Here is a 26240-nt window from a genome sequence, read left to right as displayed (position 1 = left end):
GTTGCTGATTAAAAGACTGTGTACCACTGTAGGGTGTTACTTTATGCCTACGGGTGCGTAAGGCACCGACGGTATGCATTATTCAGCCGTTCTCAACCATTTTTAATGCATACGTTAGCATTTGTGCGAACTTTAAAGCTTCTCGTAAAACTTCATTCTAGTTGTCAGCGCTCCTTTGAGCGGAATGTCGAGTTTTGTCTGTGACGTTTCACGTTAGGCTCCACTCTATTCGCCGTCACACCAGACTTCAGTTTGGAGCCACCGTACCTACTGCCACTACAACGGTGCTACCGATAGACAATTGGATAACCAACGAGGAACTTCATCGTCGAAGCTTTGAAATCAAATGGCCGACAGCAACATAATTTCGGCAACGTAGGTGGAAGTTACTCGGGCGCCCCTTTAGAAAAGCAGTGAATGAAATCTGCAGAGGAGCACCAAAGTCTGCAAAGACAACGGGGAAAATGCAGATCCAGTGACTCAGATGCAGCTTAGCTAATGACATCGAGAATCTGTTCTGGTGACAGGTGAAAAACATGGCGGATAATCGTCGTTAGTGAAGGGCTCCGATTTCCTCCCTTTATTTATTCTGTAGAACCAGCGGTTATGGACCAATAAGTGACTTAGCAAATGGATAGAATGTTTGGTATGATAGAGACATTGCTTATAGTTCCATATTAAATATGGATGTATGTATATAGCTTGATTAGATAAGAACAAGACACCGACATAAAAAGGAACGTTTATCGGCTCGATTATCGGGGCATATGCTGACATTGCTCGTATTCCCTGTCGTTTGTAGGATAGCTTCAAATTTCGGAAATACTAGGAATTCAGTAGATCGAAAGGCCTGTTCGGAAACCGTGGTGGTTTTGAGTCCTACATTCAAAATATTCTGCACATAACTAATAGAAAATTTCCATATGGAATTCCATATGATTATCATGAGCCGCATATAAACACAATCCTCCCAGAAAGACACATAAAAATTATACGCGTATGAATAGTATGTGCAATTATACACATAAAAATTATACACATATGAACAGTATGTGCAAGTTTTTCGCGTGCACATAAATGATACCTGTTCGGCACATAAAGATGATTTACTGGACACATTGCAAAAATCATAGAAACTATACGAAAAGTTTTCTCAGTCAGCTACGTGCGAAATTGGATTGTATCCTGCAGTTCGTTGTAGTAGGCTGTTGTAGTAGGATTGAGATACAGAGAGTGTGCGTGTGAGAGAGAGTGTGAGAGTTGTTCTTTAAAGGGTGTCCCATATAAAATTGCATCACGGAAGAAACGCGGTAGAAAATTATCTAATTGACCGATCCTTTTCAAATTTTCAGACAATAAAATATAACCCATTAGTAAGCTTTGGGCATATTTATTTTATTCAACTTCTTTACCATAACCCTATGCTCGCACCTTACGCTTAACTCCACTCAAAAAGTTTTGCACAACATCTGGTTGCAGCTTCTTCTATACGGAAACCCACTTTTTCTTCATATCTTCCTCAGACTTGACCTCTATGGGATGCCTCCGTTATTCCTGCTTCACAATAGGCCAGTATTTTCCATTGGGCCTTAGTTCCGCTGCGTTGGGGGGGGAATAGTGGCAAGAAGCTAGATCCGGCCAGAAGATCGTAGGACCCTCGTGTTGCTTCAACAGCGGAAGGAGACGCTTCTGTAGACACTCCTTGAGGTAGATCTGCCCGTTTACAGTCCCGGTAGTCGCGAACGGCGCACTCTGTTTGCCACATGAGCAGATAGCTTGCCAAATTATGTATTTCTTGGCAAACAATGGAAGTTTCTTCCTCCAGAACATCAAACTTATGCAGGGCGGTGAAGTACAGTACCTCGGAACCTGCCGGAAGTCCGCCTTGACGTAAGTCTCAACATCCACCATGAGAAATTTGAGATTTTTTCAGGTGCTTGCACAAAATAAATTCGTGACGTTGCTTTTCGGGTGACACCATTTTGTCCAATTGAAATCCAAATGACCGCGATAAAAATACAGGGTAAACAATACACTCTAAACTACTTCTACCCAAATTTTCAAGAGAAAATACCTAATTGGTAATTTTCTACAGCGTTTCTTCCGTGATGCAATTTGATGTGGGACACGCTTTAGTTAATTCATTGCACAGTGATGATTTAAAAAAAAGTCCTTTGTTATCCTTTATCTCAAAATGTTGCTGGGCTGATGTTCAAAGAAAGCTATTTTTATAAGGATTCCAATGATGTGAGACTTGTTCACGGCACGGTTCCGGCAGTTTTTGCCAAAAGGAGCGTATCTATTTTACCGTAATCTAGTCGATATGAAAAGAAGTAAAAGTCCACGTTTCCGGATATTGTTGTGAAAAGGTGATCTTTTCGCTAGAAACAAACTATTTTATTGAGGAATTTAACGACTCAATTAGAAAATGCCCACTGTGCAATGATTTAAACAAAACTCTGTATAGGGGAACAGGGCAAAATGCCCAGTCGGTGCAAAATGTGTCAGTTATTCTGATGTTCTTTAAGTTATTTATATTGTATATCTGCCAAAATCTTGGATGATTATCCGATCATTATACTTCGTAATCGAAGATAATCAACAGTTTAACGGTTTAACCTAATCATCCTCTCCAATCTCATGTTTTTAAATCAAAGAATATATGTATCCACCTGGTTGTTAGTTGGAATGAAACCATTTTTAATTAGATATTGGAAACCTTTTCACAGTTGTTCCTTGCATTTTGCGGTACGTATACTTTGTACAAATACAAGAGAGCTAAAACTGTGCGCCTCGCGTGTTCCTTGGCTGCAAAGCGAAAATCCCTTTCACCTTTTCATGGATTGAGTGGGGATTATCATGCATCTTTGTCAATGCTAGAACGATTGTCTTTAACCTACTCCGTCGGTTGAGGTACTTCCACTGTTCGATGACCCCCATGCTGCGGATTGAGCGAACATTGTATAGACGATTTTTAAATTAGTTAGCTTGATAAAATATAAATACGTTTGAACACCGCCTCAACGATCTTAATCTTTCCGAACGGTTGTTTCGCTTCATGCTCTGTTGGCAACAGGTGTTGATTCTTTGGAGCTCTCGATTCGAAGCTGAACCGCACCTAAAATGTAAGTGCCATTGCAAATAAACGACGGCTTCAGACTGCCGATTGACCATGGAATGATATCCGACACTTTATAAAGCGATGTTCAGTGTGAATCAAAAAGTTGATTTAGTTTAAACGCCTACGTTAAAGTTTTGAGATCGCAACTGACAGGTTGTCTGATGTTGTTTTCAAGCTAATTAAACATTTGGATTTCGCATCACCCTGTTGTTATTACCAAAGGCGTGAGTTAATTAGGTAATTTTCCGGTTTTAGATTCAATTTTTAAAATATCACACGACACGCATATTTTTCGCAACTTGCATGTTTTCTTCTTCCTTTTCATCAGTAGTTACAAATAAGCTGATGTAGCAACCACTGATGCAACTCCATTCAGGATACTTATCTAAGAACACTACTGACTTTACTAGAAAAAAAACTCACGGTAGTTAATTGTAATTGAACCCAGACAAGTAAACCGCTGCTGCAGTCACATTTATCCCACAGTAATCAGCGACACCGTTCTTTCATATTTTGCATTAAAATATATATAAAAAATATAATTAAAACAAATAATCTTTCAAGTAAAGTTTCGAAAACATTTAAAATTACTGAGAATGTTAATTGCGATGAAACTTGACATTACGTAGTTGAATTCAAAGTAGTATCCTGTTACACAGGATACTCATAAAATCTGTAGGCATATCCACTAGCGACTACCTGCTGTGGACAGACTGTTCTGCAATGTGTTGTGCCGAATAGATCGACATATTTGCCAACTCATGCGAGTCTATTAAATCATAACAGGAGATTCGTGATTCAGCTAGTGTATACACTGTACACATACCTAGCAGCACCGTGGCGGCACGTGAAATGATCGCCAAAAAATTTTTTTTTCTTATTGACATCTCGCGGAACTTGCCAGTCAATCTCTTTCAAACGAATTTTGCGCCTAGTCACGCCGTAACCCATTGTGCTACAACCTGCCAATAAATGGCTTGATTCATGTATGTTTTCGCGATTAACCCTTTTGCATAATTACATGTGCACAATTTTCGAAGGCTTCACGCCCCATTTAAGGTTGATCCTAATAAGACGAGATCGGCTGAGCGTGGTGGAATTAGTTTTCGTTTGATAATGGTCTGCTTGGCTGCGTTGGCAATTTTTGAACTTAAAATAATAAATTTTCGAGGTTAATCGAGTGCTGCTGCTGCTCGAACGTTCAGCTGATAGGTAATTTAGGCTTTGCTGCTGCCGTTGTTAATAGGAAGACACCCATTATTATTTATAAGTTCACCACTGCTGGCGGCATTGACTAGCTTCCGTTTTTGTTTTCGTCATGCTGCAGCCGCGAGAAGTTTCGGTCCTCGCGTTGATATGAAATATTTGATGACATGCGTAATTAATCGTATTCATAATAGTGTGGTAGGAAACCACTTGCTGATTGAATGCACCGACAGATAAATGAACGATAAAGTGCACTAGAAACCTAATTTATGATAATATAAATCACACCTCTATTCGTGAGTAATAAGTTCCTCGAACGTACTGTACGTTTGTGCTAATCGAGGTATTAAAAACTACAATTTAGTACACAGTTGTACTGTTTTAGTGACGATTATTCCCGTATTCGGCTACTAAGATTTACAAGGAAACATTACTATCGGTGTCAGGTTACATAGATTACAGGAACATAGATAATATTAGCAAACTATTTAGTCTAAACAGGGTTTCAAAGTTCGCGATCAAAAATACTCGGAAATAACGCTTGTAAAAAATGTCTCCCATTAACTATCCCGACTTCCCCCCCTAATGTAGCCCCCTACTCTGGTCTCCAGCCTCAATCCTCCCTGGCACCACCTTATCGGTATTACTTCAGGGAGGTGCTATTGTGCTTAACGCACCCGTTTAGATAACTACTGGACTATGGTAGTTGGGCTTTTTACTCACCGTTTATCGGCTCTCCAGCGGTTTTGTAGCTCCAATACAATCTAGGTAGCAGCCGCATTGACCGCTCCCTAGACGTCCAAGCTAGAACACATCCTTTGGACTAAGTTTTCCGGAGTAGTGTTCTGTCCGCTCACTACCATTGTTTTGCTTCTCGCACCCACGAAACGAGGGCATATGAAGAAAGCATGTTCTTCAGTTTCCTCTACATCCACGTATTCGGGGTACGCGGGGGACTCCGCATGCCCGAACTTGTGCAGGTACTGTCTAAAACAACCATGCCCTGACAGAATCTGTGTTAGGTGGGAGTTGACTACGCCGTGGCGCCTATCGACCCACCCGGATACTTCCGGGATAAGTCGAAGTGTCCACCGGCCTTTTGTGGAATTAGAGTCTAATCCTAGTCGGACTATTAGACCATGCCCGCTACCATGTGATCATCAATGCCGGTCTTGTGGTACTCGGCATGCCTCTAGTTCCACGTTGGTTGAAGCACTCTACGTCCTCACTGATGATGATGCCAATAGGCATCATACCCGCTAAGACGCAGATAACGTCATACGAAACTGTGCAATACGCATTCGCCACTCTCAAGCATACGAGATGATAAGTACTTTCCATCTTACCTAGGTAGCTTTTGGTTCCTAACGCCGATGACCACACCGGCCCGCAATACCTAAGTATGGACTGGACCACGTTGGGTAATAGCCTTCGCTTGCTGCCATATACCGCAGAGTTATTAGACATCATACACAAGACAATGTCAAAAAAGCTGTGGAAGCCTTCTTGCAGGCATAGTCGACGTGGCTCCCAAACTTGAGCTTGTCGTCGACCATGACTCCCAGGAGTTTTAAGGACCGCGTTGATGAAATAGTGCAGTCCCCGACGCTGATTTTTGCTTGCTGCACCGATTTGCGCTTGTTCACCACGATAACTTCCGTTTTATGGCGACGCTTACTCCAATTTCCTGGAGCGCATTCAATCTTCAACAATACTTATAGAGTGGGCAGCCATCAACTCAACCTCTCTGATAGATTCACCATGGACTTCCAAGGTGATGTCGTTCGCAAAGCCGACAATCACAACCCCTACCAGGAACTTCAGCTTCAACACTTCGTCATACATGACGTTCCACAACACTGGGCCCAGTATGAAACCTTGCGGAACCCCTGCGGTGATTAGAACGCACTTCTGACCCTCCTTTGTGTTGTAACATAGCACACGATTCTGGAAATAATTTTCCAGAATTCTTTACAGTGACACCGGCACGTTCCGAAGCGAGTTGGCTATGAAATTCCAACTAGCGCTATTAAACGCATTTCTCGCATCGAGCGTGACAACTGCGTAAGAGCGGATACCTGTCCTCTTGCGCTGGATGACAGACAACATGGCATTCATCGTAGATTTGCCTTTTCGGAAGCCGAATTGGTTCCTTGACAGACCGTTTGTACCCTCCATGTACTGTACGAGTCTATTAAGGATAACCCTCTCCAGCACTTTGCCGGCAGTATCGAGCAGATAGATCAACCTATATGACGAGGGGACACCCGGAGGTTTTCCCGGCTTCGGCAATAGGACCAGGTTCAGTCGCTTCCATCTGTCCGGGAAGTGGTCATCTTCCAGGCATCTACTCATTACTGCGCCGAATAATTTGGGAGCCTCTGAAATAGCCGCTTTAATGGCCAAATACGGGATTCCGTCTGGTTCCGTCGCCTTGCTCACCTTTAGGGATTTAGCGATCTTAATGAGTTCCTCGTTGGTAACTGTCGCTTCCTCCCAGACCTCTAAACCGCCGTCGCCCACGTTACTTTCGACGAACCGGGAGGCCGACCATCTTACGCTATAATTTGAGATACTGGAACGTTGGTCGTGGGACAACTCTTGGCTCGTGGCGTGGAAAGAGGTTCTCAAAGATCCGCTCCATCATCTCTGGCGATCGCTCTTTGGGCGCCATCACGCCCTTGCTCTTTGCCATTACGACCCTGTAGGCATCACTCTACGAGTTCGCATTGGTACTACCACATAACCTTTCAATGAAAGCTCGTTTACTAGCTTTTATCCCACTCTTAAGCGCTGCGTGTGCAGCAACAAGTGCTACTCGACATTCAGCCCTGCCTTCGTCCAAACGAGCTATTTGCATAATTCTCTTCGCATGAAAGCACGCTCCGCGGAGTTCCGCAATTTAATCTGTCCAACAGTAAACCGGTGACCTCCCATACCTAGGTCGACCTTTCCCTCACACATGGTAGCCTCACACGGTCGCGACAGTACCTCAACCAAATGATCAGCGTTCGGATCGAGCATACCGCGCTCACCGCACTCTCTCCGGATCGCTTCCACAAATACTTCGGGATCGAAGTATGATGTCTTTCATCGACGGGTGGTTGGAGTGTCGGCTCTATCCGCCGCCTGCCGCCTCGTTATCTGACCGACACCATAGTGGACCGCCTGATGGTCACTGTGAGTATTGCCATTGTCTACCCTCCAGACTTCTATCAGACCATGACTGCCGAATGTTAAGTCGACATTTCTACTGAAGGTACTTACGGTGCCAACGTTGGCTAGATCTACGTTGAGCTTTGCCAGAGCCTCAAGCTGAATCCGTCCTCTGTGGTCCGTACGACGACTTCCCCACTCTACCGTCCAAGCGTTAAAGTTGTCCGTCACATCCACCGACCTTACACCAGTCAGCACAACTGAAACTCGGTCTACCATTCGCGTAAACTGCTCGATAGACCATCTTGGCGGGGCATAACAGCTGCAGTAGAACCCTCCATCCACTTTGGCAACCGCAAATCCTTTGTCTGCGGTTGACACAACTTCTTGAACCGGCAACCTGCTTGTCGTCCATATAGCCGCCGTCCCGGATCTATCCGAGACCCAGTTTCTGTTTCCGGCAGGGACGCGATATGCCGATGATGGCAATGTCCGTTGCCGACTCAGAAATTGCTTGGTGTAGCAGCTGCTGAACCGTGCTGCAGTGATTCAGGTTGAGTTGAGTCACTTTCACTATGAACGTGCAGATCAAGCACTTGGGAGGCTCCGCGCAGTACGCCAAAAAAACAATCATTCCTGAATACCCATTTGTACCCAAAAACCACATCCCGACAAATCTGCCTTAGTGTTGCCCAATCGAAGGTCTCTTCGGAATTTAAAGCTTCTTGAGCCCCGCATAGTCAGTAAGGGCAGGATGCCTAAAGCGCTCTGTTTGCGATTGGCATGTTTTCACCCCTCCAGCCATTCAGTCATTTTGCCGACTCCCACGATAGGGCCAGGTCCCGTGGCGCAATTTTTTGGCTAAATTTATAACCCATGCAACAACAAGCGGCCCACCAACTCTCCCATAATAGGTTTCATGACCAAAGTTGTTCATAAATACAATCACAAAAAGCCTTGAGAATGGACGTCCCTTGTTTATCGACAGACTTCGCAACCGGTTATTAGAGTACAGGACAATTACAGGGCTAGTGCAGCGATCCCACTGCAGCAACTCCAACAGCATCGGCCAACTGAGATTCTAACATTGGCTTGTTGGACCAACATCGTGCCTCGAAGCCAATTGGACGGTTATACAATAAGAGTATAGCAAAAATTCAAATCGTCACTCGAGAATTGTAAGTTTTGGCAGCCGGAAACCACAGGGCATCACACCTCCTAGCTTAAGGGGGGCCCTACTCTGGAAAGTCGGAAAAATCGAATTTTATTTTTTGCATTTTCGAGACACCTTCAGAAATGTCATGCCAAAAGGAATTTTTAATATCTGATCTCGTTGAAAACTTTCGGTAAATATTGTGGAGTCACCTCAAGGGAAGTCCATTACTGTGCGAAACTTTGAACGCGTTTTCCCCAAAACCATGTTTCTTTATTCTTGTATCCCAAAAATACAAAATATATCTTCAAATATACCTTAACTAATAACCAAAATACCCCAATACTTAAATATAATTCTAGCATCTGAAAATTTTTTACGAAAAACTATTATTTTTCGGTCTTCCAAAATAGGGTTCCCCTTAAATGCTATCCAAACGCATGGTATTTTGTTTCTACTATGAATGAAACGAATATTTCGGATGAAGAAACGGAATAATTTCAAAGAGTTGTCTTATATCAAAATTGTCTTATATCGAATCATGATTTCCCAAAAAAAAAAAAAAAAAAATGCGTCAGTAGTCACCAATTTTGCCGTGTGTTGTGTGTTCATGTTTTTTGAACTATTTATTATTCTTTGAGCTTTTAGTTTTTATAATTTTTAGGATTATTTTGAAATAATGAAGATCTTAGGGTCACCGCTTTTGGGCAGAAGTTTAACTCTGGTATCGTTGACAACGTTAAGGCATTTGTCTTATATCGAGGTAAAAATTTTCTTATATTGCGGTTGTCTTATATCGAGGTATCCGTACTTCTGTTCGGCTTTGCTAAAAAATCTAAAAATCTGCTCAAAAAATAGCTTGCGTTTCCTTTGCAGCTCATTAAAATATAGTTCAAAAGTTATGAATTGTTAAAGAGCAAAAGGTTGGCAAAAGTGACGATTTTTGAACCACCCAAGCATCAACTTAAATGACATGAGTCTAAAATATATCGAAAATGAACAAATACACAGAATTTGAACATATTCGGAGTATTAAAGTGGAGTGGAATTGCTATTTTGTTTTATAATAGTTCAAGACTTATGAATTTTTGTAAATAGGAGACATCCGTAAAAATTCGAGTTAGTGATCAAAACATTTTTATATACTTTTATAGCCTTACTTCAAAAACTTTTCGTCTATTCAGTTTGTTTGATGTCCAGAGCAATAAGACAGCAATAAAAGAGTACATTTGCAAAGAAATTATTTCTCTAGCAGAGAGATTTTTCCGGCCACACAATCTGTCATTATAGAAAATTATCTCAAATTTATCCTTGAATAAAAAGTCCTTTCACACCCATTTCAAAGCAACAACGCCACTACTGGTGCAGCCACCGCGCACCGTTGCGTATTTTCCGTGCGTGTAATTTATTCTCCACGCATGCACCGCATAAATGCGCAGCTGCGCGCAAGTGCACTCTCACAAACACAATCATTAGCCATCCTACTTAACTGGGCAAACCTCCTGATCGAGTACTATTGATTAATTTATTCACAGATAATCACCTCACGAGGAAAGCTCCACCGGCCTACTCGGACGGAGTGTACGTTCTGGCTGGCTCGAATCGGCCTTCGCCGCGTAGGCTAAGTCGATTGTTCATGCGTGGCAAGGATGGATTGCCATCACAGCACAACCGCACCGCTCTGCTGGCTTTCTTCGGCCAGGTCGTTACGAACGAGGTTGTCATGGCATCCGAGTCAGGCTGCCCGATCGAAATGCACCGGATAGAAATTGAAAAGTGTGACGAAATGTACGATCGTGAGTGTCGCGGTGATCGGTACATTCCGTTTCACAGGGCTGCGTACGATCGGAACACTGGTCAAAGCCCGAACGCACCGAGAGAGCAAATCAATCAAATGACGGCCTGGATCGATGGTAGTTTTATCTACAGTACATCGGAGGCATGGCTGAACGCGATGCGATCATTCCAGGACGGCTTGCTGCTAACCGACAGAGAAGGTACAATGCCGGTGAAAAACACTCAACGTGTACCGCTGTTCAACAATCCGGTACCGCATGTGATGAGAATGCTCAACCCGGAGAGGTTATACCGTAAGTAAAAACGCCTATGAGTATGCAACCAACTGTAACGCGTAACATTGCTTTCAGTTTTGGGTGATCCTCGAACGAATCAAAATCCAGCGGTGTTATCTTTCGCAATTCTGTTCCTACGGTGGCACAATGTGGTGGCTAAACGTGTTCGTAAGCAACATAGAGACTGGACCGACGAGGAAATCTTTCAGCGAGCTCGACGGGTCGTGATAGCTAGTTTACAAAATGTGATATCCTACGAGTACCTGCCAGCGTTTCTAGACGCCGAATTGGGCCCCTATGAGGGTTACAAAGCCGATACCCATCCCGGCGTCAGTCACATGTTCCAGGCGGCTGCGTTCCGCTTTGGTCATTCTCTCATCCCACCAGGCATATTTCGACGCAATGGAAAGTGCGAATTTCGTAGAACGCAAATGGATTACCCGGCGCTCAGACTGTGTTCCACGTGGTGGAACTCTAATGTAGGTTTATCGAATCAAACGGAAACGAGAGATTACAATTTTTAATTGCAACTGTTTTTATTTTCAGGATGTGCTAGATGAAACCCCTACCGAAGAGTTTCTAATGGGAATGGCATCGCAACTTTCCGAACGGGAAGATCCTCTTCTGTGCTCCGATGTGCGTGATCAACTATTTGGTCCAATGGAGTTTTCACGACGGGATCTGGGAGCGCTAAACATAATGCGTGGGCGCGATAATGGATTGCCTGATTACAATACAGCTAGAGTGGCATACAAACTACCAAAGAAGAAAACGTGGAGAGATATCAATCCAGAAGTGTTCGAAAAAAATCCGGAATTGTTAGAGTAAGTTTTTCACTAGTAAATTTATTCTTATTCTATTGTTAACGAATTGACGTGGTTTTTGTTTAGGTTGTTAATTAAAACGTACGACAACCGGCTAGATAACGTGGATGTTTATGTTGGAGGAATGTTGGAATCGGACGGCAAACCCGGAGAACTGTTCACTGCCGTGATAATTGATCAATTTACCAGAATCAGAGATGCGGATCGATTTTGGTTCGAAAATGAAGATAACGGGTAAATATGTCTTTAAAATATATTTATTTTATATATGTGTCTATTTATCAAATTAATACAAAATTTATTATATTTGTGTATCATTTCATCTGTTTGTCATTTTGCATTGAATACAATTTAACATTTGAATAAATTTGCTTTTTCCGTTTGCAGAATATTTTCCAAGGAAGAAATTGCCGAACTTCGTAAGATCACTCTATGGGACATTATTGTAAACAGTACGGACATCGATCCGGACGATATTCAGAACGATGTTTTCCACTGGAACGAGGGAGATCCGTGTCCGCAACCGGAGCAGCTGAATGCCACCATGCTTGAGCCGTGCAACCATCTGGAAGGCTACGATTACTTCTCCGGTTCCGAGCTTGCCTATATCTATTCCTGTGTATTTCTCGGATTCGTCCCAATACTTTGCGCAGGGGCAGGTTACTGCGTGATCAAGTTGCAGAACAGCCGCAGGCGAAAGTTGAAAATAAAACAGGAAGCACTAAAATCGAACGGAATTGGTAAAGCATCCGTGGAAAAAATGGTCGCTCGCGAATGGTTGCACGCTAACCACAAGCGTCTGGTGACGGTTAAATTCGGCCCGGAAGCTGCAATTCATACAGTGGATCGTAAAGGAGAAAAACTTCGGACTTTTAATTTGAAGAACGTGGATGTGGTCACTGTGGAGCAATCGCTGGAAAACTACAAGAAGAAAAAGCCGTACTTACTGCTGCGCGTGCCAAACGATCACGATTTGGTAATGGAATTGGAATCAAATTCTGCCCGAAGAAAGTTCGTTAAAAAATTAGAAGATTTCCTTCTGTTGCATAAAAAAGACATGACGTTTGTGGAAATTCAGCGTGACGTAATGCTTGCCAAGGCGGAAACGCGTGAACGAAGGCAGAAACGTTTGGAGCATTTCTTCCGAGAGGCTTATGCGTTAACATTCGGATTGCGACCTGGGGAGCGTCGCAGACGGTCGGATGTTTCCGTCGACGGGGAAGTTATGACGGTAATGAGAACCAGCTTGTCCAAGTCGGAATTCGCTGCCGCTTTGGGAATGAAACAGGACGATATGTTTGTCAGGAAAATGTTCAACATTGTCGATAAGGATCAGGATGGAAGAATTTCATTTCAAGTGAGTCAGATCCAGGTACCTAATTTACAGTAATTTGAAATTTTCTTTACAATGCAGGAATTTCTGGAAACAGTCGTTCTTTTCTCTCGTGGCAAAACTGATGATAAGCTGAGAATCATTTTCGACATGTGCGACAACGATAGGAACGGAGTGATTGACAAAGGCGAGCTGAGTGAAATGATGCGTTCATTAGTGGAAATTGCCCGGACCACTAGCGTAACAGATGACCAGGTGAAGGAGCTGATCGATGGAATGTTTCAGGTACCTATTATAGATTTTCAAAACTATGGGTATTTGTAGCATACCTTACTTTTTGTAGGACGTTGGTTTGGAGCACAAAAATCACCTGACCTATCAGGATTTCAAACTAATGATGAAGGAATACAAAGGTGATTTCGTCGCCATTGGACTGGACTGTAAAGGTGCGAAGCAGAATTTCTTGGATACGTCGACCAACGTGGCACGCATGACATCGTTCCACATCGAACCTCCTTCGGATGCCCGGCGCAACTGGATGCAGGAACGTTTGGACAGCTACACAACGTTTCTGGAAGAGAATCGGCAAAACATTTTCTACCTGTTTTTGTTTTACGTTATTACCATAGTGTTATTTGTTGAAAGATTCATTCGTAAGACTGATTATTTCCATTGAAGCAAAATCAATTTTAACACACTGTTTTTTTTTAGATTATTCATTCATGGCAGAGCACACGGATTTAAGACACATTATGGGCGTTGGAATTGCAATTACTCGAGGTTCGGCAGCTTCACTTTCATTTTGCTATTCATTATTACTTTTAACAATGTCTAGGTAATCTCAGCTTGATCTCTAATTTTATGAACTATGAATAACAAGAATCTTATTTTTAGGAATCTAATAACGAAATTGAAAGAGTTTCCAATTCAGCAATACATTCCGCTGGATTCTCACATTCAGTTTCACAAGATCGCTGCATGTACAGCGTTGTTTTTCTCGCTGTTGCACACCGTGGGACATATTGTGAACTTCTACCATGTGTCTACCCAGTCGATTGAAAATCTCAAGTGTTTAACGAAGGAAGTTCATTTTACGTCGGATTATCGACCGGATATAACCTACTGGCTGTTTCAAACTGTAACAGGTTTGTAATGATATAATGCTTTATTAATAATATTTGACATTGTGTTAAATGATTTATCATTATTACGGAATAGGATATAATTTCATCTTTTTCTATAAATGCGCATTTGAAATCTACGATAATATTCGCAGTATCAGAAGCAATCGCATTTCTACTCTAGCATTCATGTATACATATTAATCAATTACAGTCCAATGACAAGTAATGTCATATTGAACTGACTATCTGTCAGTGTTGCGAAGCCAACACTCGTGTGGTGTAATTTTCTCACACACGCGTACTCATCCTAACGAACGCGCCAGCGTAAGCGTCTCTTTCGGACTTTCACTCGTACTTATTCATGCATTGCGACGAATTTTTGCGAGTGTGTGTTTAGCTAACAGCTACGGTAGTCGCTCTCGTTCTTCGTTGCTGTCCGAGCTGCTGATGTCGATTTCTCGCAGGCGCTCGCACTCCCGCCCGTGAGTAAAATCGGGAGCGAAGATGAAGAAGCAAAGAAAAAGTAATGCCAAACCTGTATCCCAGTGCGCCTCTTTGCCTCACGGGCAGCTGATTGCTCAGAAGTTATTTGACTCGGGAATAAGCCATGAAGGAGTACGATGTGAGAATGTGCGTGCTCGAGTGTGTAGGTAGCAGAATGTTTGCACATTTATTTTTTTCGTCGTCGTTGAAAATTATTAGGCGTCATGTTAAAATCAAACCAACCGTAGAGTTCGTTGAACCGCATTGCCATAAATCAGCTAGGGTCGCACAGTCCGTAGTTTGGATTCCGTCCCTGCAGGTGCAGACAATGCCTAGTTCTGAGGGGTCGTTCAGGAGCATACAGATTCAGTTGACTCAGAAGAGCGGGGCTGTCAATATCTCCTAATAGCAATCTAGCCAGGAACGTGGCTTGAGCGTTGGCACGTCTTCTTTCAAGAGTCTCCAAGTTAAGCAAACGGCAGCGTTCCTCATATGGCGGAAGGTTTCGGGGATCGCGCCAAGGAAGACTGCGCAAAGCATACCGTAGAAATTTTTTCTGCACTGCTTCGATTCTAGCTACAAGCAGGGATGCCACATATAATTTTGTGTTTTTTGTTGAAAAAATCTGACAATCTGTACGGCGAGGAAAAATATCTGTGCAAAAATCTGTCCAATGCAAAACAATGAGAGTGAAAGAGATAGAGAGTCATTTTGCTGGCTATTTCCGTCTCTTTCACTCTCATGTAAAAGCTCAAAAACCTGTTTAATCTGTGTAATTTGGCGAAAATCTGTATTCTGTGCATACAGATTCTGTACAGGCGATTTCTTTCAAATATCTGTTAAACACAGAATAATCTGTGCATGTGGCAACCCTGCTTACAAGTACATAGTACAAAGATCGAAAACAGTACGGGTCACGGAACTCCTTGGCGATTTTAAAAATAAATCCAATTGCTTATTGGCTCTAGAGATAGTGTCGTTGTAGTGTATACGGAAGGTTAGTGCGCTATCCAGGACGACACCAAGATCACGAATGTGATAGCCACGTTGTAACAAATGTCCTGCCATGTTGTAGCTAAAAGCTATAGGCTTATTTTTACGATGAAAGGAGATGGTAAAGCACTTTGAGATGCTGACAGTAAGCATGTTATTTTATTTTTATTTTTATTTATTTATATACAGTCAACAGGTTAAAAACAACCCCAATGACTCCACTTAAATTTACTTACAAATAATACAAACATCTTTTAACATCACACCGATAACGCTCTTACAAAATTACTTTTAATAACACGTCTACACAAATTAAAATCGAAGCACTCGAAACAATTCTCAAATACACGACACATATTTTTTATTGGCTCATGCATCCCATAGTTTGTCCTGGATCTCCCTATATCGAGGAACATATGGGAACGAAGAGCACGTCTGCGGATGTTCACGTCCAAGAGGCCTAGAAGTTCAGGGCAGTCAATGTAGGACGTTAGTAAGTCGCTGATGAAGCAAGCCTTGGCGACATCTCTCCTAACGCTGAGTGAGTCAAGGTGGATTAACTTGCAGCGATCAGCATAACGAGGTAGGTTATTCCGGTCGTTCCATGGCAGGTGTCGTAGTGCATAGCGTACAAATTTGCGTTGGACGGCCTCGACTTTGATGATCCCATTTTGATAGAACGGTGCCCAAACGACCGACGAATATTCGAGAGTTGAACGCACTAAAGCACAGTATAAGGCTTTGAGGCAGTAAGCGTCCTGGAAATACTTGCCGAATCGAAAGATGAATCCCAACTGCGACGAGGCCTTGGAGACAACATATGACACTTGATCTTTGAATGTCAGTGAGGAATCAAGAAGTACACCAAGATCTTTCACAGTGTTCTCACGTTTTAAAGATGTACCATCGAGAATGTAGTCGTGAAGCATTGGTGATCGTTTGCGGCCGAAAGAAATAACACAGCATTTAGAAGCGTTCAAAACCATCCGATTTGTTTTACACCATGCTGCAAATGCTACGAGTTGTTGTTGAAGAGAGAGGGCATCGCTTGGTTTGTTGATGACGTAATAAAGTTTCAGGTCATCAGCGTAAGATTTTTTATAACAATCCAAGATCCAGTTTGCGTCATTCATGTATAACAGGAAAAGAAACGGGCCAAGATGGCTGCCTTGTGGAACTCCGGACTTAACTGGAAACGAAGGCGAAACAAAATCTTCTATCTTAACGGACATATTCCGTCCAGTCAGGTACGAACGCAACCAGGAGTGTAGGCTACCAGAAATTCCCAATCTCTCGAATTTAGCCAATGCAATATCATGATCCATTTTGTCAAATGCAGCCGACAAATCAGTATAGATGGCGTCTACTTGCGAGCCTTTCTCTATATGGCGAATGACAAAAGAAGTGAATGCCACAAGGTTGGTGGTAGTCGATCGCTTTGGGATGAAACCATGTTGATCTGGCGAGATATATGGCGAGCATTTCTGCGTTAAAAATTCAAGAACAATTAGTTCAAAAAGCTTCGAAGAGGCACACAAAGCGGCAATTCCTCGGTAGTTGGATACGGATCGCTTGCATCCCTTCTTGTGAACCGGAAATACGTAAGAATTTTTCCAGCAGCTAGGAAAAACACCAGTGGCCAATGAGCAGTCAAATATTGATGCAAGTGGAGATGCAATAGCATTGATGCAGTTCTTTAGCGTAACGGCTGGAATTCCATCGGGGCCGGCATTCGAAGAACATTTCAAACGTTTTGCTGCTGCTATAACGATATCACTTGTGATCGAGTAATGGGGGCCAACGCCAGGTAAGGATGGCACATTCTCAGCTGCTTCTGTGATAACAAGCGGGCTGGCTGGAGTATCAAGGAAAACACTGCTGAACTGTTCACGAAAGAGCGATGCTATTTGATCTATTGTCGACGCCTCTATGTCTCCGTGATACATGGATGTAGGAAGACCAGACTCTTTTCGTTGATCGTTAACATAACGCCAGAATCCTTTTGGTTTAGATTTGAGTGACCGTTGCAAGCGATTTAGGTGAATATGAAAAAGACGCTTATTTAATCTTTTGTACTTCCTATTGGCTTCAAGGTACAGGGCTTTCGATGTTGCAGTTTTCAATAAGCTGAATTTTTTCAATGCCTTCTTTTTCAACTTCTTATTCGAGCACCAATCTTCAAAATTTGTCCACAAGGTTTTGCAGTTTAATGCATTTGGAGTCCATTCTAATTACTTACAGATTTTTACATCGTCGGCATAAAAAGATCGACAGAAGGTGGCAGAAGAGCTGAAAGTTCATTTATAAAAAGAGAAAAGAGCAAGGGTCCAAGGTTGCTCCCCTGTGATACGCCAAAGATGTTGCTGAACGAGTCGGAAAACTCTGATCCGATCTTCACACTCAGCCTACGGTGTGTAAGATACGAATGTAACCACTTGCAGAACGGTGCGGAAACTCCTAACATCTCCAGCCTAGCAAGGAGGATGCCGTGATCCACCCGATCAAATGCAGCTTTCAGGTCCGTGTACACTGCATCAATTTGCACCCATTCATTCATGTTGCGCAGACAGAACGAGACGAAATCGGCGAGATTCGTGGAGACTGAACGTTTTGGAAAAAAAACCATGCTGGTCTGAGGAAATGTAGTGTTGACAGCTAGCGAACAAAGCGTCGTTCACGATTATCTCGAGCACTTTAGAACTTGAGCATAACGATGTAATCCCTCGATAGTTGTGAACGTTGCGCTTATCACCTTTCTTGTGTACAGGGAATATTACTGATTCTTTCCATAGAGTATGGAACTTACACTGCTGGGTTGAAGCATTGAATAACAGTGAGAGAGGTCTAGCGAGAACTGTAGAACACTTTTTCAGGATGCAAGATGGAATACCGTCAGGTCCGGCCACTAACGAATATTTTAATTTTCCGATGGCAGTTTTCACAATCTTCTCCGTTACACGAAAGACGTTGAGATTGATGAATTCGTTAGGTGTGTTTCTAACAGCATGAGCAATTTGTTCTGAAGAAGCGGGAGCACGATTAAAAGCCTGCTTGAAGTGAGTAGCAAAGAGGTTGCATTTATCGCGAGCAACGTTGGCTTTACGATCGTCCAAAAACAGAGCAACAGGTAGGCCGTCTTCGTTTTTCATAGAGATGACAAATGACCAAAATTTCTTCGGATTTCTGCGGAGGTATCCTTGCATTCGTAGAGTATACTGTTTATACAAAAAACCGTTGTGCGCTCGAAAATCACTACATGTGCGGTTAAAGCTTCGCTTGGTGACTTGGCAGCATGATATTTGAAATGCGCGCAGAGCAGAGGATCTTGCACGTTTCAATCGACGGAGATGCGCGTTTCCCCATGGAGGTTTGCGAGCGGGTCGGCGTACTAGGTAATTCCCTACGAAACCCTGCACTATCGGTAACAAGATTTGGGAGAGTACTTTGTAAGCAAAGTTTATCAGTGTTATGTCACGATAGTGCAGCAGTCGAGTCGATCGCCCTTTTTGTAGATGGGACAAACCACTCCTTCCATCCATTCCACCGGGAGTTTCTCCTCCTCCCAAATCTCGGAAATAACCCAGTGTAGAATCGTTGCCAGCGTTTCTTGGCCATGTCTATGAAGCTTTGCCGGTAGGCGGTTCTTACCAACGACTTTGTTGGTCTTCAGCAAACCGATTGCTCGTTTAACTTTCTGAATATTAGGTGCTGGGACATAACTATCCTCCATGAGCACTCCTAAGTTAACTTCCGTTCCCCCTTCTTCCTATCATTCTGGTTCCACTTGATTCCCTGAAATTTTCTTTGCAATACGTGTTGCGCTGTGAGCGTTGACAAAAAATGATTAATGTAATATATTCTACAGCATTTTTGTTCACACTGCATCGTGACTGCTTTGATGATGCAAATTTCCTTTCTTTTGCTAATCCTGAGACTATTAGTTATTTAAAAAATCTTAAACAAATGTCGAAATAAGCAAAACTTCTAGTTGTGTTCCCTTTTGAGTGTCGAAAATGGAAGTGGAGCAAAACTTTAATCTGGAAAGCGATTCACTGAATTGAGCGCCATCGTTTCTTTTCTATTTTTAAGTCGACCCACTGGAAAAGAAGAGAGTCGGCTGGATAGTTTTTTCAATCCAGCGTAAGGAAGGGTTACAAGAGGCTCTAAAACCCTTAAAAACAGCAGCACAAGTGGTATTTCAGCATGAGATACTTAAGCAAGAAATTCAAGAAACTTCTTCCTCGCTATCGAGTGGCAGGATTTGTATGATTAAAACTTCAAGAAATAAAATAGCTCACGCTCACAACGGTTAATTCTGAAACTCAAACCATTACTTCGCAACACGCTTGTTATTTTCTCACTTATTGTGCACAAAGTGTAACTTTTCGCTTCATTACAATGAGCAGAACTGCTCAACAGTTGTGGGATTCATATAAAGAAAAAAAAGATCAAAAACTAGCGGGGAAGTACTTTTCTCATACTCACACTTTTTTCATTGTGCTCTTTACATTAGAAACTTTTGAGTTTGTTATTGGCAGTTGCAGGAGTAAAAGCGAAACAAAAAGATCTGTGTCAAGAACTAATGCCATGGCACGGAAATCCATTTTTCGTTAGAACACAATGCATGAATGTAATCAAGGTTTTACCATTTTGTTGCTCGTCAATGAGCAGATTGCACAATGTGCTATCTATAGCTACCTATATTAAAAGAGAGCGAAGATAAAACAAAACGGAGAGGAACACATCGTATTCAAAACAGAGCGAAATGCAAATATGCTTGTTCCTTTTTTGCTTTGAGGAGAAATCATCGCAATGTAACAGAAAACACAGCTAATTATGAAGTGGCTTAAGGCGGCCTCAATGAAAGTGAAATAAGCCATTTTCACTTATAGTTGTCTGAATCAGGATGAGGACATTATTTCTCAAACGTTAAAGCTTGATTGATAGAGCTGGTTGAAAGCGGCGAGTGTTTCTCATTTAGTATCCTTTATTACTTACTTACTTAGTTGGCCTTACGTCTTCTGGACGCTAGCCTCTAATTGCGTGTGCACCCAGTGACTGCCAGATCACGCTACACCTGATCTTGTCATCTCGCACGCTGCGCTCCCCTTCATCTTGTTTCTACCGGATTCGATGCAAAGACCATAAAACCATTTTTCCCATAGTTGTTCAGCATATTAGGAAGACGTGTCCGTCCAGCTTTAGCCACTTTCTGAATACTGGTTCGGATTAATAAAAATTGTGCCCCGCATGTCGGTGGCCGCCTTAAAACGCCTTCAAGTGCTATCGGTTGCGGATACATTGCGGATTGTTGAATAACAGGCAGACCGTCGTCTTGTCGAAGTCCACTGTGAAATTCGAAAAGGTCCGACAATTCACACTAAATTGTCACACAGCACTGGATTCGATCCATTGAAGTCATGATAATAAGTCTAGTGAGCTACTACGAAAGCTATTTTCGTCTAGGATTTTCCATAACTCTTGTTGGTTTATACTATCATATGCGGCTTTAAAATCAATGAATAGAACTCGCAATTCGCACCACTTTTGAAGGATCTGCCATAGTGTGAAAATTTGGTCCATTGTAGACCGACCTTCCATGAAGCCAGCTTGGCAAAGCGCCCAAGCTTTGTAGGTAAAATTCAGGATAGTGATCGCTCGGTAGTTCTCACAATCCAGCTCATCGCCTTTTTGTAAATAGGCCAAAAACCCCGTCTTTCCACTCTCATGATAGTCCTTTCGGATTTCAAATGACAAGGCTTAGCTAATTGATGGCGGTGACCACTTCCTTTACTATCATGGTCTTCCGCTTGCACGCCATTCAGGTGTTCATTGAAGTGATGCTTCCACTTTTCGATCACCGTTACTGAATGTCAAAATTCCTGAACCATTATCTCTGTACATTTCTGCCCGCGGTACAAAACCCATATAAGATTCATTGAGTTGTTGGTATAACTTTCACGCATCATGGAAACAGCACAGTACAGCTGCTCCTGTTACTCGCACTTCTTTTCATCCTGGTGGTACTTCTTCTTAAGGAAGACTCGGGTTTGCGTCCCCCGTTTCCTTTGTATCGCTTCATATTTGGACGGACGGCTGTACGCAGTGTTAGTACTCGCGTTGCGTTCTTTTCATCCAGTATACGTCAACATTTCTCATCAAACTATTCGTTAAGTCTATTCGGTACCACACGGCTCAAGACGTTCTCCGCTACGCTGTTAATGGCTGTCTAAGCGGTACTCCAACAGTCCTCAAGAGGGGCTCCATTTAGCTCACCCTCTTCCAGCAGCGCGGTTTCAAGCGATAACGTGCAGCTTTCGGCGACATCCGGTTGTTCACAACAGATGGCTCTTGACGTATCTTTATCATCACTAGGTAGTGGTCCGAATCAATATTAGCACATCGATAGATTCTAACATCGATAATGTCTGAAAAGTGCCGACCATCTATCAGAACGTGGTCGATTTGTGATTCCGCTTGGTCTCTGGTTGAGATGTCTTCAGTTGTACCAATCGCGGAGGATTACTTACTTTACTTTACTTTAGTGGCAACGGTTCGTTACCGATCCTGCGCCGAACGAATTATGGTCCTACAGTACCGTCGGTCCTAGGCTGCCGTTCTCCAATCCCCACAAACACCAGCTGAACGTGCATCGTCTTCGACAGCACACACCCACCGGGTGCGGGATCTGCCTCGGAGTCTACGGCCTCTTCCTGGTTCTCTGCTGAAAATAGTTTTGGCTACTCTTTCATCGGGCATTCTGGCCACGTGTTCAGCCCACCGCAGCCTGCCACATTGCACTATCTTCACTATATCAGCAAATTTGTATACTAGGTACAGCTCGTGATTCATGCGTCTGCGCCACACTCCATTTTCCATTTTGCCACCAAGTATAGATCGCAGAATCTTACGCTTAAAAACCCCAAGCACTCGCCGATCAACTTCCTTTAGCGTCCATGATTCGTATCCGTAAAGGGCCACCGGGAGGATTAGTGTTCGGTAGAGCGCCAGTTTTGTGCGAATTTGCAAATTACGGGGTTTCAGCTGGCTGCGTAATCCGTAGAAAGCCCGATTCGCGGCTGCAACTCGTCGTTTCACTTCGCGGCTTACATCGTTGTCACATGTCACGAGTGTACCAACATATATAAATTCCTCCACTACTTCATATCGTTCCCCATCTAACTCCACCTTGGCACAAACACCACTTGGGCTTCCTCCTTCCCTACCAGCAACCATGTACTTCGTTTTGGTGGTGTTAATGGTAAGAACCAATCTAGCTGCATCCCTTTTAAAAGACCTAAAGGCCTCTTCCACTGCTCTACGATTGGTTCCGATGATATCGATGTCATCCGCAAAACCAAGAAGCATGTGAGATTTCGTGATGATAGTTCTATTCCTTTGCCCTATTGCTCCTACGCCCTTCGTAATGCACCTTCCAAGGCAATGTTGAATAGCAGGTTAGAGAGTGCATCGCCTTGCTTCAGTCCATCCAACGTCACGAAAGCAGCTGAGGTCTCACCCGCTATTCTAACGCATGATTTGGATCGGTTCAGCGTCGCACGAATCAGCGTAACTAGTTTCGTCGGAAAACCATGTTCTAGCATTATCTGCCACAGCTCATTTCGCCGGCGAAGGACTCCGCTAAAGGTCTCAGTCTGCAGAACAGGATACAGGAGAGCTCCTTGTAGGCAGAATTGAGCAATGTAATTCCTTCGACAAGAATTCCAATGAAAATTGGGCAAATGAGGCCATCCAACTACTCCTCCGGCATTTGTTCTTCCTCCCACATCCTGACAATGATCCGGTGGATTGCTTCGTACAGCCGCTCGCTCCCCGCTTTTAGAAGTTTCCAGCATCTTTACCGTTTTTCAGCTCACTGATTGCCTTTTTAACCTCCTCCTGTGTTGGTGGCTCCACAGCTTGACCATCGCTTACAATTCCTATCTTGTCCCTGCTAATCTCCGCATTTACCTTTCCATTCAACAGTATCTGGAAGTGCTCCTTCCACCTGGCTGCTACCGCCTTTTTGTCGGTAAGCAGGTTGCCAGCACTATCATTGCATGGCATGGCAAAACTCTGTGTGTCGTTGCTGGCGTATCGCTCCTCTACGCAAGCGAGCACGTGCTCCTCGTACTCGCGTTTCGTTAGACGATGGATTTTTTTCCCCCCCCCGCTCTAGTCTCTCTGTACCTCTCTCTGTTTTGACGCGTTGCCGCAGTGAGCATACGACTCCTGGCCTGGTTCTTTTCATCTGTCACTCTCTGGCATTCGGTATCAAACCAGCTGTTATGTTGTCTTGCCTACCACCTCTCTCGCAGCTGTTTTGATGGCACCATAGATGTTCCTCCACAGCCTATTTATATCTTCTCCTTCTACCTGCTGTTCTGCGATTCGTTGGTCAAGCTTCCTGGCGTACTCCACTGCTACGCCTTCTGCCGTTAACCGCTGGATGTTGAAACGCAGCGTCCTCTCAGTGCGAGGTTTCGCCGTGTTCGACAGCCTTACTCACTACGAGATAGTGGCCATAGTCGATATTTGGTCCCCGAAAAGACCGTACATCGATAACATCCAAAAAGCGTCGACCGTCAATCAAGACATGATCGATCTGAGAGCTAGAGCCTCCATTTGGATGCCTCCAGGTGTGTTTCCATTCCTCTGGCCGCGGCAAAATTTATGGGCCTCAGACCGTTATCATTGGTCGACAGATGAAGGCTATGTCTTCCAATGACTGGACGGAAGAATTCCTCCCTCCCGATCTGCGCATTTGCATCTCCGATGATGATTTTCACGGCGTGTTTTGGGCACTCTCCATAGGTCCTCTCAAGTCTATTGTAAAACTCGTTCTTAGCATCATCGGATTTATCATTTGTCGGTGCGTATAAGTTGATTAGGCTGTAGTTGAAGAATTTGCCCTTAATCCTCAACACGCGTATACGGTCATCTACGAACCTCCACCGGATAACTCGTTGCTTTTGTTTTCCCAACACTACGAAACCGACTCCATGTTCTATTTTTTTTACCGCCACTGTAGTAGATGTGGTACTTGAAAGAAGTACCTGCAATAGGGTCTACTGCAACGGAACTCCCTTTCTCCGGTTGTCGCAGCTCTGGTAGACGGTACGACCTCGACCATATCTATTCGTACGTAGCACCATCAGCTCTTCCAGCGCTACGATGTCCAACGTAACACTCTTTTTTTTTTTTGTATTGTTTATGCAGGGAGAAAATCTTCATAGACAGCACCTTCGCGGTGCCGAATAGGATTCACATGGTGCCAGCATGCGCCTACCTACTAAAAACTCTCCTGCTGCCCGTTCCTGAACCCCTCCCGGAACTACCGTTAGGTTTTACTTCAGGAGGGAGGACGTGCCGAAGCACTCCGACTTGTCCGTTGCGTGTGTGGGTCCACACAACACCCTTGCCATTTCATACCGCCACTACCCTTCACCTAGGGCCTGGGCTGCCCAATCAGCCCGTTACTGACCCTAGCAAGCTATGTCGGCCCTGTCGTTGCAAACGTTCTAGCCGTTGCAACTCCGTTATCACCGCGGTTACCGCCCTATCGACGGCACCCCATGCACGCTGCTCAGCGCACATTCTCTGCACGATGTTGTCGGCGTTGGTGTCTTCTCCAACGACCTCAAGCATCACCTGCCGAGTGGACGTAAACCGCGGGCAGTGAAAGATCACATGCTCCGCCGTTTCCTCGGCTACCGTGCAAACGGGGCAAAAGGGTGAATCTGCCCGCCCGCGCGTATGTAGATACTTCTTAAAGCATCCATGACCCGACAGGAACTGGGTAAGGAAAAAGTTTACCTCACCATGACCTCTGCCGATCCAGGACGATATGTTCTGGATCAGCCTATGGGTCCACCTACCATGGTCGGTGCGATCCCATTCCGCCTGCCAACGCCTAATAGAGTCCAGCCTAACTCTGTCCCTAGCGCCCCTGACGTTCCTCTGCCTATGGCACTCGATATCCTCACCTAGGAGTATGCATATTGGAATCATGGCTGCAATAACCCCAATCGCATCCAACGATATGGTACGGTAGCCGCACGCAACGCGCAATGCTAACAGCCTGAACACCTTGTTCAGGCATGCCTGATTGCGCTTACTCTCCAAAGCCGGGGCCCACGCCGGTGCACCGTATCGTAGCACCGACATGGCAACGCTGGCCATCAGGCGTCTCTTACTGCTGCTAGGACCGTAGCCGTTCGGCATGATCTTAGACAGAGCAGTGACCGCCGTTGACGCTTTACCACAAGCATAATCCACATGACTGGTGAAGTTCAGCCTGTTGTCTGTCATGACTCCCAGGTACTTCACACTTCGTTTGGAGACAATCACCTGTCCCCCCACGATTATTTTTGCCTCTATGGCCGACTTTCGGTTGCTGACCATCACAGCTTCCGTCTTATGGTGGGCCAATCGCAGATTGACGCCCGCCATCCAACCCTCTATTATGCTTATGGCGTCTGATGCCAGCATTTCCACCTCTTCTAGAAACTCGCCTACCACCGTAAGGACGATATCATCGGCGAAGCCAGTAATATCGACCCCAGTGGGTAGTTCAAGCCTCAGCACCCCGTCGTACATGGCATTCCAAAGCGTGGGGCCGAGAATCGAACCCTGTGGAACACCCGCTGTCACTTTGTACCTCTTCGCCCCATCCGCCGTGTCGTACACTAGCGTCCGGTTCTCGAAGTAACTCTTAAGCAACCTGCATAGATGATCCGGTATCCTCATCCTATGCAGCGCTAACGCAATTGCAC

At 44.0% G+C, this 26240-nt stretch overlaps 2 protein-coding genes across 3 annotated transcripts in view; one reads left to right on the top strand and one right to left on the bottom strand.

The window, feature by feature from the left end:
- Positions 1-26240, bottom strand: part of LOC128742190 (SWI/SNF-related matrix-associated actin-dependent regulator of chromatin subfamily A containing DEAD/H box 1 homolog) — a 236345-nt gene that overhangs the window by 168203 nt on the left and 41902 nt on the right. The gene's annotated exons all lie outside the window — the stretch shown is intronic.
- LOC128742189 (dual oxidase) overlaps positions 1-26240 on the top strand; it is an 85107-nt gene that overhangs the window by 52239 nt on the left and 6628 nt on the right. The window contains exons 4-12 of the mRNA XM_053838456.1: positions 10172-10726; positions 10784-11187; positions 11255-11532; positions 11599-11766; positions 11920-12889; positions 12947-13150; positions 13209-13518; positions 13577-13700; positions 13760-14010. Coding sequence (XP_053694431.1) covers positions 10172-10726; positions 10784-11187; positions 11255-11532; positions 11599-11766; positions 11920-12889; positions 12947-13150; positions 13209-13518; positions 13577-13700; positions 13760-14010 — 3264 coding nt within the window. The remainder of the gene's footprint in view (positions 1-10171; positions 10727-10783; positions 11188-11254; positions 11533-11598; positions 11767-11919; positions 12890-12946; positions 13151-13208; positions 13519-13576; positions 13701-13759; positions 14011-26240) is intronic.

The sequence above is a fragment of the Sabethes cyaneus genome, chromosome 3 (assembly GCF_943734655.1).
Source record: "Sabethes cyaneus chromosome 3, idSabCyanKW18_F2, whole genome shotgun sequence".
Lineage (NCBI taxonomy): Eukaryota > Metazoa > Arthropoda > Insecta > Diptera > Culicidae > Sabethes > Sabethes cyaneus.
Note: the sequence above shows the minus strand (reverse complement) of the source record. Positions and strands in the feature narration are given on the sequence as shown.